This window comes from Callithrix jacchus, chromosome 2, assembly GCF_049354715.1.
Source record: "Callithrix jacchus isolate 240 chromosome 2, calJac240_pri, whole genome shotgun sequence".
NCBI lineage: Eukaryota > Metazoa > Chordata > Mammalia > Primates > Cebidae > Callithrix > Callithrix jacchus.
In genome coordinates, this window is record NC_133503.1 from 65,505,266 (window position 1) to 65,525,000 (window position 19,735).

Genomic DNA, 19,735 nt, shown 5'->3' on the forward strand with positions numbered 1-19,735 from the left:
AGTAGAGACTGTGACACTTTCAGGATGGGTAATCTTGGGGCAGGGTTGGTTGTTTTCTTTTGTTTTAATCTACTTTCAGCCCATCTCCTGATCTATAATACTAGTAGTACAATTTCAAGGATGGCTGTGAGGATTAAGAGATGAACATGCAGGTCCTAGGGCATTCAGCTCTTCACAAGCTATGCTTGCTGAAGTGACATGAACAAAAGCAGATGGAGGGGGGTCGAGTGGGGAAAAGCATTCTAGGAAAAGGGAACACCACATTCTAAGACTACATATCCAGAAAGCTTGAGGGATCCAAGAAGGGTGCCTGCAGGATGGGGTGGCTGGTGGCCGGGGTGGCTGATGGCCTTGAGAACCAGCTAAGAAAGTTGCATTATTTACCAACAAAAATAAAAGAGTCACGATTTGTTGAGGGTATACAAAAGAGAATCATCAGGAACCACAGAAAGGCTGCATACAGGGAGGTGACTTGATCAATTTCACGTTTTCCAAAGATCCCTAGAATCGTGTTGGAGTGCTAGGAGGAACTCTACCGACCTGCTTTGAACTCCATACTTTAAAAAGCATATAACGTTTATAATTTTCTCTTTTACTCCACAATTTATACTCACTGTAGAAAATATTAAAAATATAAGAAAATTTAAAGAAACAAAAAATTGTTACTTGTACTTTCCAGAGACATCCCAATTGATACTTTTCTTCCCATCTTTGTTTTTTCTATGCAAAAAATACGTAGTTATTAGAATGCCTGACAGAAGGAAGTTGGAAAGAGATCACTGTGAAGCGTTCTTGATATTCCCTCTTATCCTCCTCTCCATGTTAATAGGGTCTTACTAAGAGGAGAGGCTGATTTCCCTCCACGTGTCAGGTAAAGTTCCAACTGTTAAGCAGGGACCCTCGCTTGCCATTTTCGCCGGTCTCTAGGGGGGCGCTGCCCGCAGACTGGGTGGGGAGGGAAAAAGGCGGTGCGAAAACGCGTTTGAACTTGGACCCTGCCGCTGCCCGTAGCCGGCGTCCGTCCCCAACATGGCGGCTCTCCAAGATGTCCACGTCCGGATCTGTAACCAAGAGATAGTCAAATTTGACCTGGAGGTGAAGGCCCTTATTCAGGTATTGATCCCGGGACCCCTGCCGGGCTCCAGCAGCCCTGACCCAAGCTCTGCTGGTCTGTGAGCGCGGCAGTGTAACTGCGGAACTTTCCCCAATTGGTTTCTCAGGCCACTGGCTCCGCCCCATGGCCGGCTACCCCCTGTTCCCCATTTGGTCTTGTCCCCGTGACTGCTGGCCTTGATCCTCCTTACGAGTGCTGCTGGATCGCCCATTTCCAGAGCGCCCCACTGTTCGCCGCCTCTGACCCATGCTTCGCGGCTCGGCTTTACCCCTCCACCTGCTGCCCTAGTCGTCGCCTCGCCCGTGACCACCTCACAACATACCTGCCACCCTGCTTGGCCCCGCCTTCTGACATTTGCTTCCCCATCACCTAGTAGCGTCCGGGAGGCCGCTAGCCCCGCCCCCTGCCACCTGGCACGGGAGGCACCAAAGTAACCTGGGCCGTAGTTGTGATTTTATGCTTGAGGAAATCGAATATAGCGCCAAGGCCCAGGTTAGAAGGCAGATCTGGGTCAATGGCAAAACTGGGACCTGGACTGGGAAAGTCAGTCTAGGAAAAACACCTAGAGTGTTAATCTGTTTGTATGGATAGGAAATGAGATGCTTTGCCTTAAGCCATTTAAGGGTAGAGGTAAGATAAACGAGTTGATGTAGGCAAGAATTAGGAACGTAGACACGGTTCCATGAGTTTAGCAAAAAGAAACCAAGAGTTTTAAACTTTGGTTTAAAGCAAATAATTTTCAACGAAGTCACTAAACATTAGATGTAGACTCAGAATGAGTTTGTAACAAGGTGTGGCAAAAGTGCAGGAAAGTAGGGCTCCCCAGATAAACCAGATGCAGAATAAACCAAATTCGTAGTTTATCATACGGTGCAAAGAAGTGTGATTAAATGAGTAAGCCAGAGAAAAATTGAAATTTGATGGAGATACTTAAAACTTATTGAACTTCACTTCTCTGACATGTACATTACAGAACTTCTGGGTCAGTTATAGAAAAATAAACAAGTTTCATACAAATGAAATTGCATTTTCTCTTAATCTAAATTGCTTAAGCACCCTTCTGTACCCTTTCTAACATTTGGGTTCTTGTGATTCCTGATAAGAAAGATTCATTATAGCTGGATGTATTATTGCACTCTTACTGTGTTCCATTGCTCTGCTAAGTGCTTTACATGCATGTATGATCTATGATCTGTGAGATAAGTAGTGTTGCAATGAGGGGGAGAATTTAAACTGAGACAGAATTTAAATAACTTTTCCAAGTAACTTTACACAACTAATAAGTTGCTTCAGCCAGGATTAGAATCCACATGGTCTGTCTCCAGAACCTGCTCTGAAACCTGGCACCAGCTGTTGCTGAATCTGTTGCTGAATGTCCAGGAACAGATTCTAAATCTGCCCTTAAACATGTCTGTATAAACACTCTGACTTATCACTGATGGTTTGTCAAATCACAATGAAGAAGTTAATCTCATCATATGATGCCAGATATTTAAGCATCCTGATCTTCAAGTTGGAAGGATCTCAGATTCTGAAGTTAATAGTATTGCTTTTGCATGTCCATTCTTGTTGGGCATACAAGCTGTTTTAAGCTTTTTCATACTGGCCACATAAGATTTTATTAAAATTTAGGAACTAAAAATTAGGTCAAAGCAATTGTGTTTCTTTCTAGGCTTTTATAGTAATTTTAACATTAAAGAGGAATGAGAAAAATGTAAATGATAATATTTTTGCCCATGTTGCAGAGGTAAACAGCAAAGATCAGGACGAATTACAGTCAGTACGTTAATATCAGTTGGTCTAAACCAACTCTAACTTTATGGATGGTGTCATTTCATTTCACTGCCTTGAGAAAGGCCTCTTATCTGTTCAATGTCTCCTAGGATATCCGTGATTGTTCAGGACCCTTAAGTACTCTTACTGAACTGAACACTAAAGTAAAAGAGAAATTTCAACAGTTGCGTCACAGAATACAGGTGGGTATTCTAAGAACTGAGATGCTGAGTATCTCAGTTCAGCCAATGAAGGGGCTCAGTCCTGGGTATATCCTCTGCTTGAAGCTGTCTGGGTTCTTCAAACACCAGCTAATGGGAGTAGTAAACACTTCGACAGTAAGAGGGACTCTGTACTAACCTGCTTTCCAGGTAAAAATGAGAAACTTTTGCATGCAGAACACTGCCAGCTGTGTCAATGAGTGGCAGTTTTTTTTAGGTGAAGTCTCGCTCTGTTGCCCAGGCTGGAGTGCAGTGGCATGATCTCAGCTCAGCACAACCTCCACCTCCCATGTTCAAGCGATTCTCCTGCCACAGCCTCCCAAGTAGCTTGGACCACAGGTGTGTGCCACCATGCCTGGCTAATTTTTGTAATTTTGTAGAAATGGGTTTTCAGGTTTTCACTATGTTGGCCCGGCTGGTCTCGAACTCCTCATCTCGTGATCTGCCCGCCTCAGCCTGGGTTTACAGGCATGAGCTACTGCACCTGGCTAATCTTGTTTTTTTTAAAATAGAGATGGAGTCTCATTATGTTGCTTGGGCTTCTTAAACTCCTGGGCTCAAGCAATCCTGCTTTGGCTTTTGAAAGGGCTGGAATTCCAGGCATGAGCCCAGCCTATTCTGTTTCTTTCAGACAGAATTTGGATCCAGGTTCTAATTGTTTCCAAGTTCAGGATCTAGATCAGAATCAGAAGGTAAAGACTACTGTTTCATGGGTCCGGGGCCTGCTGAGAAAAAGACAGGAAACAGGTTATGGACCTGACTATGAAGGGCTCAAGTTTTAAAGCCCCCATCTCGGTACCCGAGGATCCTGCATGTAGCTCATGGGTAAAGGGGCCTACAGTGGTCCCTCAAAGTGTATAGGAATGGCCCAGGCCCAGGGCCGGAACTCAGGAGTTGGAAGGATGACTATGTCTACACACCTAAAATGATGTGTTCATCTGTATCCTGGAATCCTGTGTAGGCCTTCTCCATGAGGACAGGGCCAGGGTTGGCTCCTTGGATTCTAGTTAGCCTCATGAGTAGTCCTGCAAACTTGTCATTATCTGGAAACATTTCTGCCAGCTCCTCTTCATGCCCTTCTACTTGAGACACTAGGCAGTTACTTTAGATTGTTCATGATTCTTCTTCCTCAGTTCTTCAGATTTGAGATGATTGCATTCTTTAAGAAACTCTGGATCTCGTGGTTACTCTAAGAGTTGATTACTGTTCTGATGGTTTTTCTGGTTTTTTGGTTTCTAGTAATTTCAGTCTGATGTTTCACTTTCTCCATTTTTTTAAATTTATTTTTTATTTTTACTTTTGTGTTTTTGAGATGGAGTCTCATTCTGTAGCCCAGGCTGGAGTGCAGTGGCACAATCTTGGCTCACTGCAACCTCTGCCTCCTGGGTCCAGTTCAAGCAGTTCTCCTACCTTGGCCTCCCAAGTATCTGGGATTACAGGCATGAGCCACAATGCCCAGCTAATTTTTATATTTTTTAATGGAAACAGGGTTTCACATGTTGGCCAGTCTGGTCTTGAACTCCTCACCTTGTGATCTGCCCACCTCAGCCTCCCAAAATGCTGGGATTACAGGCGTAAGCCACCATGCCCAGCCCACTTTCTCCATTTTTATGCCTGAGTTTTCTCCTGGGATTCTTCTCACTGTAGCCACAGGACCTAATGTTGGGTTGGCAGAGAACTAGCACTTACTCTGCCCTAATGGGACCCAGGAGAGTCAGGAGGTACCAGAGCGTGGAAACATGCTTGCTCCTCTAGACGTCTGGAGGTCTCTTAGAAGTAGTAATTTGAATAGTGGAGATGTCTCCACTGCTGTGCCTTCAGTGAGGGCAAGGTGGGTGTCATGGATCTGCCCATCTGTATTAGTCTGTTTTCATGCTGCTGATAAAGACATACCTGAGACTGAGAAGAAAAAGAAGTTTAATGGACTTCTGACATGGCTGGGGAGGTCTCACGATCATGGCAGAAGGCCAAGAGGAGCAAGTCATGGATGGCAGGAGGCAAAGAGAGAGCTTGTGTGGGAAACTTCCGTTTTTAAAACCATCAGATCTCGTGAGACTCATTCACTATCATGAGAATAGTGCAGGAAAGACCCACCTCTGTAATTCAGTCACTTCCCACCAGGTTCCTCCCATGACATGTGGGAATTGTGAGAGTTACAATTCAAGATGAGATTTCAGTGAGGACACAGCCAAACCATATCACCATCCCTGGATGGGTCTTGTGGCACCTGGTCTTGTGGTATTGGGGTTTTGTATTAGGCCTTTCTTGCATTGCTATAAAGAAATACCTGAGGCTGGGTAATTTATTTTTTTTAAACATGGGTTTAATTGGCTCATTGTTCTGTGGGCTGTGTGGGAAGCATCTCAGCTTCTGCCTCTGGGGAGGCTTCAGGAAGCTTCCAGTCATGGCAGAAGGTGAAGAGGGAGCAGGCACTTCACATGACGAAAGCATGAGCAAGAGAGAGAGATTGAGTGAGAGGTCACTTATCACCAAGGGGATGGCTTATGCCATTCATGAGGGATCCACCCCCATGATCCAGACACCTCCCACCAGGCCCCACCTCCAACACTGGGGATTACAATTTAACATGAGATTTGAGCAGGGACAAATATTCAAACGATATGACTTGTGCTTTTTTGGCCAGCACAGTGGCTCATGCCTGTAATCCCAGTACTTGGCGAGGCTGAGGTGAGTGGATCACCTGAGGTCAGGAGTTCGAGACCAGCCTAGTCAACATGGTGAAACTCCGTCTCTACTAAAAATACAAAAATTAATTGAGTGTGGTGGTACGTACCTGTAATCCCAGCTATTTGGGTGGCTGAGGCATGAGAATTACTTGAACCTGGGAGGTGGAGGTTGCAGTGAGCTGAGATTGCACCACAGCACTCCAGCCTGGGTGACAGAGCCAGATCCTGTCTTAAAAAAAAAGATGTGCGCTTTTCATATAACATAGCCCCCAAAGCCCACCAGCAACTCTGTTGTTAACAGAGGAAGACAGTATTATAAAGCTGGTGTAAAAGCTGGCCAGTGGGACCCCTGAGCAACAGTACGTCTGTGTCCTATGTTTTGCCTACCTAAGAGATTTTCAAGGGCAATTTTGAAAATGTATGATTTTTGCTATAGGAGTTAACTATAGAATTTCAACAGTGCTACCGTACCTAGCTGACTGCTTTCTGTCTCCATCTCCAGTACTGATTTAATCATCTCAATTTTTTATTTTTGAAAGGATGTTCATTTTACATATTTTATATGTGTGTCTGTGTCTGTAACTATTGACATTCAGTGAAAAGTCTCAGTTACGCCCCAGTTTTGATTTTTGTTTCCCTCTCCCAAACAGGTAGCCACTTTTGTTACTTATATATCATTCTAGAGTTTCTCTACTCAAATATTTAAAACGACAAATCTGTTTTCTTTTTTTTTTTGAGACAGAGTCTCACTCTGTCGCCCAGGCTGGAGTGCAGTGGTGCGATCTTGGCTCACTTCAATCTCTCCCTCCCTGGTTCAAGTGATTTCTCTGCCTCAGCCTCCTGCGTAGCTGGGACTACAGGCATGTACCACCATGCCCGGCTAATTTTTCGTATTATTTTTTTTTTTGGTAGAGATGGGGTTTCATCATGTTGGCTGGGATGGTCTCGATCTCCTGACCTCATGATCCACCCACCTCAGCCTCCCAAAGTGCTGGGATTACAGGCATGAGCCACTGTGCCCAGCTGACAAATATGTTTTCTTATTTCTTCCCTGTTTCTCATCTAAAATGTAGCATACTAACACACAGTTTTTAAAAACTTATATTGGAAATCTTTCTATTTTGGTAATTAGAGATTGCCCTTATTTTTCTTTTCTTTTCTTTTCTTCTTCTTTTTTTTTTTTTTTTTTTTTGAGACAGGGTCTTGCTCTGTCACCCAGGCTAGAGTGCAGTGACACAATCTCATCTTACTGCTGCCTTGACTGCCCATGCTCAAGCGATTTTTTTCTCCCTCCTTAGTCTCCCAAATAGCTGGGACTACAGGCGAATGCCACCACGCCCAGCTAATTTTTGTGTTTTTTATAGAGACAGGGTTTGGCCATGTTGCTCAAGCTGATCTTGAACTCCTGGACTCAAGTGATCACCCGTCTCAGCCTCCCAAAGTGCTGGGATTACAAGTGTGAGCCACCGCACCTGCCCTCTCATTCTTTTTTAAATAGCTGTAATTTTGTTTTAGGCAGTTCAGTATCAAAGGGCATTTATTTGGACTGGTTCCACTTTTTTTTTTTTTTAAAGCTAACTTATTCTGGCTGGGCATGGTGGTTTATGCCTGTAATCCCAACACTTTGGGAGGCTTAGGTGGGCAGATCACTTGAGACCAGCCTGACCAACATGGAGACACCCTGTCTCTATGAAAAATACAAAATTAGCCAGGCGTGGTAATACACACCTGTGATCCCAGCTACTCGGGAGGCTGAGGCAGGAAGCATCCCTTGAACCTGGGAGGTGGAGGTTGTGGTGAGCCAAGATGGCTCCACTGCACTCCAGCTTGGGCAACAAGAGCAAAACTCTCTCTCTCTCTCACACACAAAAAGCTAACTTTATTCCCTGACAGACTTTTCTTCAACTCAGCCTGACTTCAACTCTCCAGCTATACCTGTTACCTTGAGTATGAGTATTTTCATGTTCTTTTTAAATATCTGGGTGCTCACCCAATGTTTATTTCTTTCACTAATTGAAATTACCTCACCAATACATTTACATTTACATGTTTATTATGGCACCTAGTAAGGACCTAATGAGCACACGGCCAGTAAATGAATAACCCCATCCCAGTTTTAATCTGCATTTCTTAAGTGTTTACATACTCTTTTTATACCTGGAAATAAATGCAAGATTCCTATTTGCTTGCCATTGTTAGCTTTTATTTGAATGTCTTTTTTGTTTATTTCCAACAAGATTGTGTGATACTAGAGAATTGGCCTCAGGTCCTCAAAATTGGGTGTTCTGCATGTGGTAAATGTTGAGCATTGACTCTGTATAACTATCTGTGTTTGTCTTTGTACATGTAGCTCTTAAACTGGAATTTGAGAACTACTCTACCCACCCCCTTTCCTTTCTCCAGAACTATCACTGGTTCTTTTTGACAGAACTTCCAGGCAATCTTTCATGAGTAAATTGTACATTTCTCCCTTTTTATTCCTCCCTTTTCCCCATGCATTCATTCTTACATTCAGTGATTCAATGTCCAGTATGTGCCAGGCATAAGGACTATATGGAGTGAATAATGCCAGATACATCTCTCCTTATTTATAGAATTTATATTCTAGTAGGGAATACAGATTTTGAACAAATAATTATGAAAATAATTGATGACGTTTGTAAAAGTTTTCCAGTCACAGTTGATTATTTCTTTTATTCTCTACATCAGCAATATTTGGGGGCATAAATTGAAAGTCATCCCTGAGCTATTGAAATGGTGGATACACATACTTGTTCCAAACCAGCATGTGCAAATTAATACGTAAATAAGTAAATTAGTGTATACACGAGCAAATACAGTGATGTTTTAGATCAATGGCGTGATTGAAGCTAGAACCTGTTTTAATTTGTAAACCAAAAAATGTGACTTGGGGTGTAATGCTATCTTTAATTATAGTCTCTCTGATGGTTCCATTACCTAAAGTTCTTGGGGTTTAATACTTCTGGGTATATCTGCTGACCCTCACTCTTGGTGGGTTATTTCCTTGGTGTTTGGTTATTTTGGATTGTGAGCACTCATCTTCAGCAGACCTTATCTGAGCGACCTTGTGCAGCTGGGTTGAGGCAAAGTCTCTACAGAGGTTTTTGCATTAGCTTTCTGCCAGGTCTCCTGGGATGATCCCGTTTGGGAACACTTTTTATGTTAATTTCTCCTCATGGAGTTTCACGAACCACTCAGGGAAAATAAATTGAACCCTAGATCAGTGGGAGGAGCAGCTCCCTGGTCAGAGGCGATTTTTTTTTTTTTTTTTTTTCTGAGACGGAGTCTCGCCCTGTCGTCCAGGTTGGGTGATGTGATCTTAGCTCACTGCAACCTCCACCTCCCTGGGTTCAAGCGATCCTCCTGCCTCAGCCTCCTGAGTAGCTGGGACTATAGGTGTGCGCCACCACATCTGGCTAATTTTTGTATTTTTAGTAGAGACAGGTTTCATCATGTTGGTCAGGCTGGTCTTGATCTCCTGACCTCTTGATTCGCCCACCTTGGCTTCCCAAAATGTTAGGATTACAGGCATGAGCTACTTCACACAGCCAGGAGTTTTTTTTTAACTCCCCTATTTGGAACTCATAGCAAAAAAGTCAGGCATCCATGTTTTCACTTTGTGCAGGTGGATGGACATTTTTCTAGACAATTTTCCTGTGTCTCTTACCTTTTGCGGGTCTTGGATTTGTGGTGATCTCAGTTCAGCTTCACAGCCTCAGCCTTAGATGGCCCAAGACTTCCTTTTTCTGTCCCTACATGAGCTCTCAAACCCTCAAGTGTTCAAACTGCTTATTACTGGTCTTTAATGATATAGGCATAGAAATTGTGAGTATCTGGAAATGAACAGCAGTTGGATATTCCATGATATCTAAGTGTGGGATTATTGTGCTCGTATTTTGTCATTGTTTTTCTTTTCCTTTTTGGCCAGCCCTAGATGACAGGAGTAGCAGCTCTGATGCCAGGGCAGCCATACATCACTCCCAGCCTGGCTGTTCCAGCTCTTGTTCCCTTCTGACTTTTGGGCCCTAGGGATCTTCCTTAATTCCATGCAGACTTAGCTATATATTTAAAAGGCCGGGCGTGGTGGCGAACGCCTGTAATCCTAGCATGTTGGGAGGCCGAGGCGGGTGGATCACGAGGTCAACAGATCAAGACCATCCTTGTCAACATGGTGAAACCCCGTCTCTACTAAAAATACGAAAAATTAGCTGGGCATGGTGGCGCGTGCCTGTAATCCCAGCTACTCAGGAGGCTGAGGCAGGAGAATTGCCTGAACCCAGGAGGCGGAGGTTGCGGTGAGCTGAGATCGCGCCATTGCCTCCAGCCTGGGTAACAAGAGTGAAACTCCATCTCAAAAAATAAATAAATAATAAAAGAATGTGTGTTATATGTTACCTAGTATTCCTAAGTGTTGTTTTAAAAGGGTGCTTCTAGTGCTATTATGCCCTTGGCAGAAATAGAAATGCTCTTCTGTTTTCATGTTGACTTTTGAAATCATTTTAACATGGAGTATTTTTCCTCAAAGGACTTGGAGCAGTCAGCTAAAGAGCAAGACAAAGAGTCAGAGAAACAACTTCTACTGCAGGAAGTGGAGAATCACAAAAAGCAGCTGCTCAGGTAGGCAGGGCCTGCTCCCGCCAGTGGCCTCTGCTGGCTCACTTGTTCCCAATGAGCCTTGCACATGTGTTTGCCTGATGAATCTGGTTTAATGCTGACTTAATTGTGTCTTTTTTTTTTTTGAGATAGGGTCTCGCACTATCACCCAGACTGGAGTGCAGTGGCGTGATCTCTGCTCACCGCCACCTCCGACTCCTGGGTTCAAGCAGTTCTTCTACCTCAGCCTCCTGAGTAGCTGGGATTACAGGTGTGTGCCACCACACCTGGAGTTTTGCTGTGTTGGCCAGGCTGCTCTCTAACTCCTGGCCTCATGTGATTCACCCACCTTGGCTTCCCAAAGTGCTGGGATAACAGGTGTGAGCCACCATGCCCAGCCAATTGTGTCAGTTACATATAAGTGGAATGTTCTCTCCCAATCAATAATTCTCAAGTGAGGGACGAGTGGGGAAGGGATAAATAGGGCCCATCTGAGCAGGTGGAGCTGTGCATAGTTTGCAAAAGCATATTTAACATTATACTGTATTGTATATTTTTAAGCAAAAAATATGACTGCTTTTGTAATACAGGGTCATTTTTTATCTAAAGATAATTGGCAACAGAAAAATTCTACAAAAGGAAGACCTACTTAAGGTGGACCAAAATTTAGAAGGTTTTTGAGTGGGATGCTATTAAAAAAAAATGCAACAAAAACCGTAAATTAAACAAATGAGGTCAAAAAATAAAACCAAAATTGAGGTTATAATTGCAGGTGCATGCTAATCCTTGATTATGTAATTACAGCTAGGTGCCATTTCTTGTTATTGGATTGGGAGAGGTTTAACTTTTCCAATGAAATTGTCAGACAACATGAACCAGTACCTTTCTCTTCACATTTGACTTTTGTACAAATCTTAAAGAGGGTTTTTCCAAACATATTTGAGGTATTCAGATCATTCTCTCTCTTTCTTAAAACTTTATTTTTGGTCAGGTGTGGTGGCTCATGCCTGTATTCTCAGCAGTTTGGGAGGCTGAGGTGGGTAGATCAGCTGAGGTCAGGAGTTCGAGACCAGCCTGCCCAACAAGGTAGAATGCCGTCTCTACTAAAAATACAAAAATTAGCTGGGCATGGTGGGTGGGTGGCTGTAATCCCAGCTACTCTGGAGACTGAGACAGGAGAATCGCTTGAACCTGGGAGGCAGAGGCTGCTGCAGTGAGCTGAGATCGCACCATTGCACTCCAGCCTGGTGACAGAGTGAGACTCTGTCTCCAAAAAATAAAAAATAAAAAATTTTAGAAATGAGGTCCCACTCTGTTGCCCAGTCTGGAGTATAGTCATAGCTTAATGCAGCCTCAAACTCCTGGGCTCACGCGATCCACTCACCTCAGCTTCCCAAGTAGTTGGCACGCTCCACTGTGCCTAGCTAGATCATTCTCTTTTGAAGCTCCTGCTAAGTCATCATTCCCATGGATTTTCTCTTTATCTCTTGTTCAGTGTTCTGCCTCTGCCAGATCTGTATTTGTGGCTTTGCTTCTGATTTGAGCAATTTGCCAGCATCATCTTCCCTGAAAGCAGCTGTGTATGTAACAGTCAGCTGCCAGGAAGACACTAACTGGCAAAAACACAAGTACAGGGAGGCCAGTGTAAGCACGGAGGGCTGTATGAGTGACGGGCAGTGATCCAGGGCTTGACTCTTTCGTGATTACTTTATGTTATGATGGCTTTTGCTTTCCTGAGCCACCAAGCCTACTCAGATTATAAACACTGAGTACAGAGGAGCCCTTGTATAAAGTATAGTAAGTTATGACGGACACACTCAGCTTAGCATGGGTTTAAAGCAGGGAACGTTTATCCACGATGTGGCGTTACAGGCCAGAGCAGAGAAAGCAGTCAATTTATACTTTGGGGCCAGGTGCAGTAGCTCACACCTGTAATCCCAGCACTCTGGGGGCCGAGACAGGAGGACTGCTTGAGCCCAGGAGCTTAAGACCAGCCTTGAACAACAAAGCAAGACCCCATCTATTTAAAAAAAAAAAAGAAAAATTAGCTCTGGGAGTGGTAGTGTGTGCCTGCAGTCTCAACTACTTGGGAGGCCAAGGCAGGAGGGCAGTGGGCTTGGTTGAGGCTGCAGTGAGTCGTGATCATGCTACTGCACTCTAGCCTCGGAGACAGAGCGAGACCCTGTCTCAAAAAAAAAAAAAACCTTTGGCAGTTGAAACAGTAGTTGTGCTTGCTTGGGTCATCATGCTTGTCACATCATACAGTGAGTATCTGTTTGCTTGTCTTTTTCTTAAATGAATGTGTGAATGTAAGGCCTTTGAGGAGAGGTATGGCCCCTCAGTCATCTCTGGATCCCATGCTCTGCAAAACTCTGCAGAACTCCCTTGCAAACTGTTTCAAAATGTAATGGATTCTTTCAAAGTGGCAGGTGTGAAATGGTAGAGCGGGTACTCATTAAGACCTTCAGCATAAAGGTGCTATTAGAAAACCACCCTGTCAGTTCATGTACTCTGTGTTTTGATTATTTAGTATTTCCAGGGATTAGCACAATTGGTTTGAGCTACCTATGTAAGAATTCTGAAGTATGAGTTGGATTCTTAGAGGGACTCAGTTAGCTTTTTTATAGTCTATCAACAGCTGTGACATTTCTTTTTTTTTTCTTTGAGATGGAGTCTGACTCTTGTTGCCCTGGCTGGAGTGCAGTGGTGCGATCCTGGCTTACTGCAACCTCCGCCTTCCGGGTTCAAGCGATTCTCCTGCCTTAGACTCCAGAGTAGCTGGGATTATAGGTGCCCACTACCATGCCTGGCTAAGTTTTGTATTTTTAGAAGAGATAGGGTTTTACCATGTTGACCAGCCTGGTCTAGAACTTCTGACTTCAGGTGATCCACCTGCCTTGGCCTCCCAAAGTGCTGGGGTTACAGGTGTACGCCACCACACCCATCTGTCACATTTCTAACCCCAGAAAACTGTTCACCAAATTTCCGTTATCACCTACAAGGGAGTGCAGATGAAGAATGTAGATCAGCCATAGCAATCAGGGTGCTGCTCATCCACCATGTTTGTGTCATTCATGGTTGGTCTGTAGTATGGAAAGAACAACAAACCTTGAAGAAATATTTTGAAAGATTGGCTTTTTGTGATTTTTTTTTTTTTTTATCTTGAGACAAGGTCTTAATCTGTCACCTGGGCTGGAATGTAGTGGTACCATCATGTCTCACTGCAGCCTCCACTTCCCAGACTCAGGTGAACCTTTCTCCTCTGCCTCCTAGGTAGCTGGGACTATAGGCATGTGCCACCACCATGCCTGGCTAGTTTTTGTATTTTTAGTAGAGACGGGGTTTCTCCATGTTGCTCAGGCTTGTCTTGAACTCCTGGGCTCAAGTGATCCACCCACCTCGGCCTGCCAAAGTGCTGTAATTACAGGGATGAGCCACTGTGCTGGGCCATAAGTTTTTATTTCCTACAATATATATGAAGTCAGCAGCTGAAGGGCCAGAAATGGTTGTTCAAGGTACTGGAGATGAGTAAGTCATGGTTTTCAAGGGATGGTATGAACTAATACACAGGCCATAGCAGTACAGCCTTAGAAGCAACTGGAAAGAAGAGGGGCCTGTGTGCCGAGTTGGAGAGTTTGGATGCCTCCCTGAAGTCCAGCCATTGTGGAGCTGTGCACAGGGGAGTGCCATGTTCACAGCCCCTCAGGATGACAGGGGCAGCGGGATAGCTATAGAGCCTCCCTGTGGTGGCCTCCAGGGACAGCTATAGAGCCTCCCTGTGGTGGCCTCCAGGTTGAGGGTTACCAGGACCTGAACAAGAACAGTTGCTGGGGGACCAGGAGGAGGAAATGGCAGGAAGTAGGATGGGCTCTGAAGGCCATGCCTGCCTGGGTGGCCTTTCCCCACACTCCTTTGTTGGTGGGAACTGCTGTGAATTGAACTGACTTATGGCCTGGTGGAGTAGACACACTCACACGTGAACCTTTTCATTCCAGCAATCAGACTTCATGGAGGAAAGCTAATCTTACCTGCAAAATTGCAATCGACAATCTAGAGAAAGCAGAACTTCTTCAGGGAGGAGATCTTTTAAGGCAAAGGTACCTGTTCTTTTGTTTTTCTGGGCTCTCATAATAAAATAGGTAACAATTGGCAAGGTGTAAAATCCATTGTAGGGAATCCCTTCTTGTTTTCAGCTTGGTGTTTAATTTTATTATATAAGTAATTTTTTAAAGTTTGAAAGAAATGCATACTTATTTGTAGTAAATTGATAAAATAAAGTATAAATTACAAAATGCAAATATCGAATCTTTTTTTTTTTTTTTCCTCGAGACAGTCTCTCTCTGTAGCCCAGTAGTGTAGTGTAGTGGAGTGTAGTGGCTCATCTTGGCTCACTGCAACCTAACCTCCACCTCCTAGGTTCAAGTGATTCTCCTGCCTCAGCCTCCCTAATAGCTGGGATTATAGGGTTGTGCCACTGCACCCGGCTAATTTTTTGTAGTTTTATTAGAGATGGGGTTTCACCATGTTGGCCAGGCTGGTCTTGAACTCCTGACTTCAGGTAATCCTCCCGCCTTGGCCTCCCAGAGTGCTGGGATTATAGGCATGAGCCCCAGTACCTGGCTGAAAATATGGAATCTTATTACTCATGAGCATTTTGGTATATTCTCTTCTCTCATTTTTTTCTTCTACATTTCTTAAGTCACAATTGTACCATACATATAATTTTATATCCTGCTGTTTCAGCACAAAACTTGCTCATTTAAAAAAAAAGAAAACTTTTAAAGCCTAATTCTAACAGTACATAGTATGTAGATTGTATGCTAATACTATCCCCTATGTGTGTTTGCATTCCTAGTGTTTTGGTGTTGTAAGTAATACAGCAGAGCATGTCTTAGAACATAAGGCTTCATCTGCATTTTGGATGTTTCCATTAGAGGGATGTTCAGGGATGAGATGATTGAGTCAAAGGAATGAACATTTCTAAGGCTCCTACATTGTCAAATTGCTTTACAGAAGGTAGCACCGGTTTCTGTTTCTACTAGCAGTCCATAGGAGTGTGGGTCTCAGCATATCCTTGCCAGCATTGAATGTGATCACTTAAAATATATATGCTGATTGGGTAGGCAAAAAGTGAGATATCATTTGGATATGGGGCCTTCTTGCAGGGAGACTTTTGTTGACATTCTTCCTCTTTCTCTTCCTCTGAACTTTCAGGAAAACTACCAAAGAGAGCCTGGCCCAGACATCCAGTGCCATCACTGAGAGCCTCATGGGGATCAGCAGGATGATGGCCCAGCAGGTCCAGCAGAGCGAGGAGGCCATGCAGTCTCTAGGTAAAGCTGGGCCCAGAGTAGGAAGCGTCTCCCAGAGACACTGCTCTAGCGCCCTAGCCCTGGCATCTCCACCCTGGGCTCCTCCACCACGGCCCACACGAAGTTCACTGACTTGGGGGGCTTCTTCCTCGTGAGATGACTTGACACCTTGGTCTTATCCATAGTGGGGATATGCTGCTCTTATTTCCCTTTACTAGGAGACCCCACACCCCCATCAGTGTTTCCCCAGGGCGGGCATTCCCAGGGTCTCAAGTGTAAAGCAGAGGTCCCCAGGCCCTTTCCTAGAGAAGGTGTTGGCAGAGGTGGGTGAGGGGCCTGGGAGTCTCATTTACAGCCAGGGCTCTGGGTACCCATATGGCCAGGCAAATTTGGGAATCGTTGCTCCACGGGATGTTTAGTGAATTGGCTGATGGTAAGACTGCTAGGACCTTAGTTTACAATTATACTCCCCAATGTTATTTTTCCTATGAGTTCTTTTTAAAAGATGAGAGTCAAAGGCTGCAGGAGAGATTGCTTGAGACCATCTGGTTCCCTCCAGTAGTTTTCCCAGAGTGGCTCCTCTGTGACACAGAAGAGTATCAGCCCTCTCCAGGGTCCTTCAGTATGAGACAACAGAAAAAGAGGGTTTACTCTTTGAAATGCTTTTGGAACATTGCACACATGGACAAAAGTAGAAAGCATGGTATCCTGAATCATCTGAGCCCTGAGCCCATTACCCCAGCCAGACTCGTTTCAATTCTACCCTCAGCCCATCTCCTATCTGAATTATTTTGAAGCAAATTCCAGACATTGTCCATAAATATCTCAGTACATCTCTGTAGAGGATGAGGGGCTCTGGGGAAAAAGCAGAAACAACCCCAGAACCACAATACCATTATCACCTCTAGAAATTATCTTTAATTTTGAACCACTTTTTTTCAGTGCAGCAAACAGGCAGAAGCAAAAGGAAAGCAAGCAGGTGATCCCATGGTCACTCTTTGTGTTTACAACTTACCTGAACATTTCAGCTTAGAACCAGCCAGGGGCCTTCTCTCAGCGTGTCCTGTGGGAGAGGCGTTGGAGAGAGAGGGAGCAAAGAGACAACTCAGCCTCTGAGTCCAGGGCATTTATGCTCTGGTGTGGTGAGAGGATACCCCCTCACTAACAGTGGGAAGGAGACACAAATGCTGGTGGTTTCTGGGGTGTTGAGAGGGTCCCAGTGTTCTTGGGGCCCATTTTATAGAAGTAATAGCTATTGAAAAAAAGGGAAGAATACAGTTCTCAACCCCCTCCTTATCCCTCATAAATTCAGCTTGATTTAAAAGCCTACTAGGACCATAATTGTGAAACAAAAATCTTATTAGGAATATGGTATCTGGAATTTGCTGCACAGTTGTAGGAGTAGGGGAGATGGGGTAAGGGGGAACAGGATTTCAGAGGTTGGTGGTTCTTGGTTATGGGTGGTAGACATATGACATTTCATGATACTATGCTGTCTGCTTTGTGATGGTTCAAAATTCTCCATAATGGTAAAGTTTATAAAGAAAGACCTGTTAGGTTTTTACTTAGCAAGTTCTTAGGGTTTTGAAATGGCAGCAGGCAGGCGTGGAGAAAGAGTGGAGAGGGATTCCCGTTCTGTGAGTGTTTGCTTTTCTCCTTTTATCTGTCATTTTCAAAATGCTGCTGTGTTTCCTCTGATAATTTATCTTATTTACTTATTAGCTTTTAATTTGTTAAAAGGTAACACATACAACATAGAGAAGGATAAAAAACTCTAGCCCAGCACTGCCAGTAGAAACATAACAGGAGCCACATATGTTAACTTTAAATTTTCTAGTAGGCACATTTTAAAAAGTAAAAAGAAACATAAAACATTAATTTTAATAAGATAGTTTATTTAGCTCATTATGTAAACTATTACAGTTTCAATGTACAACTAATATTAAAAATTATTGAGATATTTTACCTTCCTTTTTTTCCATATTAAGTCTTTGAAACATTGTGTGGATTTTGGCCAGGCAAGGTGGCTCACGCCTGTAATCCCAGCACTTTGGGAGGCCAAGGTGGGTGGCTCACTTGAGGTCAGGAGTTTGAGACCAGCCTGGCCAACATGGTGAAACCCTGTCTGTACTAAAAATACAAAAAAAAAAAAAAAAAAAAAAAAATTAGCCAGGCATGATGGCACGTGCCTGTAATCCTTACTCAGGAGGCTGAGGCAGGAGAATCGTTTGAACCCAGGAGGTGGAGATTGCAATGAGCCAAGATCACACCACTGCACTCCACCCTGGGTGACAGAGTGAGACTCTGTTCCAAAAAAAGAAACGTTGTGTGGATTTGACACTCACTGACATATCCATTTGCATTTGTCATGTTTTATATACACAAGAGCCCCGCATGTCTAGGGGCTGCCATATTGGCCAGCACAGCTCTGGACAGTACAAGAGGCACACAAAAAAGCTGATCCCACTTGCCAGCACTCTGGTCCACTTCCCAGAGGCAACCACTGTTACCAGTGTCTTTTAAAAAATATCTTGTGATCCTCCAAGCTTCTGTAACTTAAGCAAATGAAATACTGTTTATCTCCCTGTTTCTTACCTAAATGGATACACTTCACAGGCTTTCCCTTTTCGCTTAACGTATTTTATTCAATGGCTGTTCTGATGATGCCTCACTATGTTTTAAGGGAGAACCTCACCAGGTACACCTTCTACCCTCAACATCAGGCCCAAATACCCATGCTCAGAAATACATCTGACTGTAGGCACAATGATCCCTTAAGGGACATGGGCCTCTTCTTAGGTGTCACCTTGTTAAAGCTACAGCCAGTAGCCTGAGGGACTGGTATGTGTGAGGGCTTGTGGCAGAGCCCGGTGCAGCCTTGCCCTTTGAGATCCTGCAAAGAGCTGGTCTGGTCAGCAGATGTCCTGGAGGGCGCACCTCACAGGTGGAAGGTTCTGGTGTCTTCAGCTGTTGCCCCAACACAGACCTCACAGTGCCCGCCCATGATCCCTGGGTTGGCTTTGTGGCTGGTGGTTCTCCTGAGCAGCGTCTGTCTGGTTCAGAGAGCTGAGCTGGTGGCCGGGTAAGCAAGCCTCTTCTGCCCTTCTCCCTAGTGACGTTCATGTTCAGGACTCCCAAACAAACGGCTTCACTCTCTAGAGCTGTTGGGACCTGAGATGAGCCTTTCCTTGTCGGCATCTTGACTGGTCTCCACATGCTTTCATTCCAGCTCAGAGGAACTTGCTTGAGAATGCTTGTTTTGGTCAGCACCCCAGCCAGCAGAGTGAGGTCTTTGGATCTCAAGCTGCAGTCTCTGAGTCAGACCCCCTCCCTCTTTTGTTCCAGTCACTTCTTCACGAACGATCCTGGATGCAAATGAAGAATTTAAGTCCATGTCGGGGACCATCCAGCTGGGTCGGAAGCTTATCACAAAATATAATCGCCGGGAGCTGACAGACAAACTTCTCATCTTCCTTGCTCTGGCCCTGTTTCTTGCTACGGTCCTCTATATCGTGAAAAAGCGGCTGTTTCCGTTTTTGTGAGATCCCAAAGGTGCCAGTTCTGGCCTTTCAACTCCTGTTTCAGGATCTGTCCTGGTTCCTGAGCTCTAGGCTGCCAAGCTGAGCCACACACCCCTCTGTTTGCACCAATTGCCTGCAGATTGGATGGAACACAGTGCCCCACTTTTCTGCAAATGGCTGGCTTATAAAGGGTGAACAGAGCCTTGGGAGGCAGGCCTGTGACTGGGATGCCACCTTGGGGACATAGGAACTGCCTCCCTCCCCCACTGTGCACTATGCGGGGGGCACCACGTGGAGCACTTGAAGTCCAGCCTCCAGGACCTGATTCCCCTCCTGTCTCCCTCTCCCACTGTGCCCTTAAATGCTAGATCTGGTGGAGGGAAGAGAGAAGAGGTAGGGAGAAAGGTGATGAAAACTCCTGGTCATTCCTTGAATAAACTTGATTTTATTTAATAGAATAAAATGTATTTGATTTTATAAGATAGCCCTCTGG

General features: G+C 44.5%; 1 protein-coding gene across 2 annotated transcripts; it reads left to right on the forward strand.

Moving 5' to 3' along the window:
- Positions 1-1,016: 1,016 nt before the first annotated feature.
- BNIP1 (BCL2 interacting protein 1) lies at positions 1,017-19,705 on the forward strand. 2 transcript variants are annotated; one of them, XM_002744567.6, is made up of 6 exons: positions 1,017-1,113; positions 2,998-3,090; positions 10,342-10,433; positions 14,405-14,506; positions 15,624-15,742; positions 19,067-19,705. In XM_002744567.6, exons 1-6 carry the CDS (start codon positions 1,030-1,032, stop codon positions 19,261-19,263), a joined length of 687 nt encoding a protein of 228 aa, XP_002744613.1. In that variant the 5' UTR covers positions 1,017-1,029; the 3' UTR covers positions 19,264-19,705. The 2 variants fall into 2 exon arrangements, with proteins under 2 accessions (XP_002744613.1, XP_008989012.1); XM_008990764.5 differs by lacking the exon at positions 2,998-3,090.
- Positions 19,706-19,735: the final 30 nt, after the last annotated feature.

Coding starts and splice junctions, on each gene's coding strand:
- BNIP1 (XM_002744567.6), top strand. CDS start 1,030: ATGGCGGCTCTCCAAGATGTCCACGTCCGGATCTGTAACCAAGAGATA. Junction 10,434..14,404: donor CACAAAAAGCAGCTGCTCAG/GTAGGCAGGGCC, acceptor TTTTCATTCCAG/CAATCAGACTTCATGGAGGA. Junction 15,743..19,066: donor GGAGGCCATGCAGTCTCTAG/GTAAAGCTGGGC, acceptor CTTTTGTTCCAG/TCACTTCTTCACGAACGATC.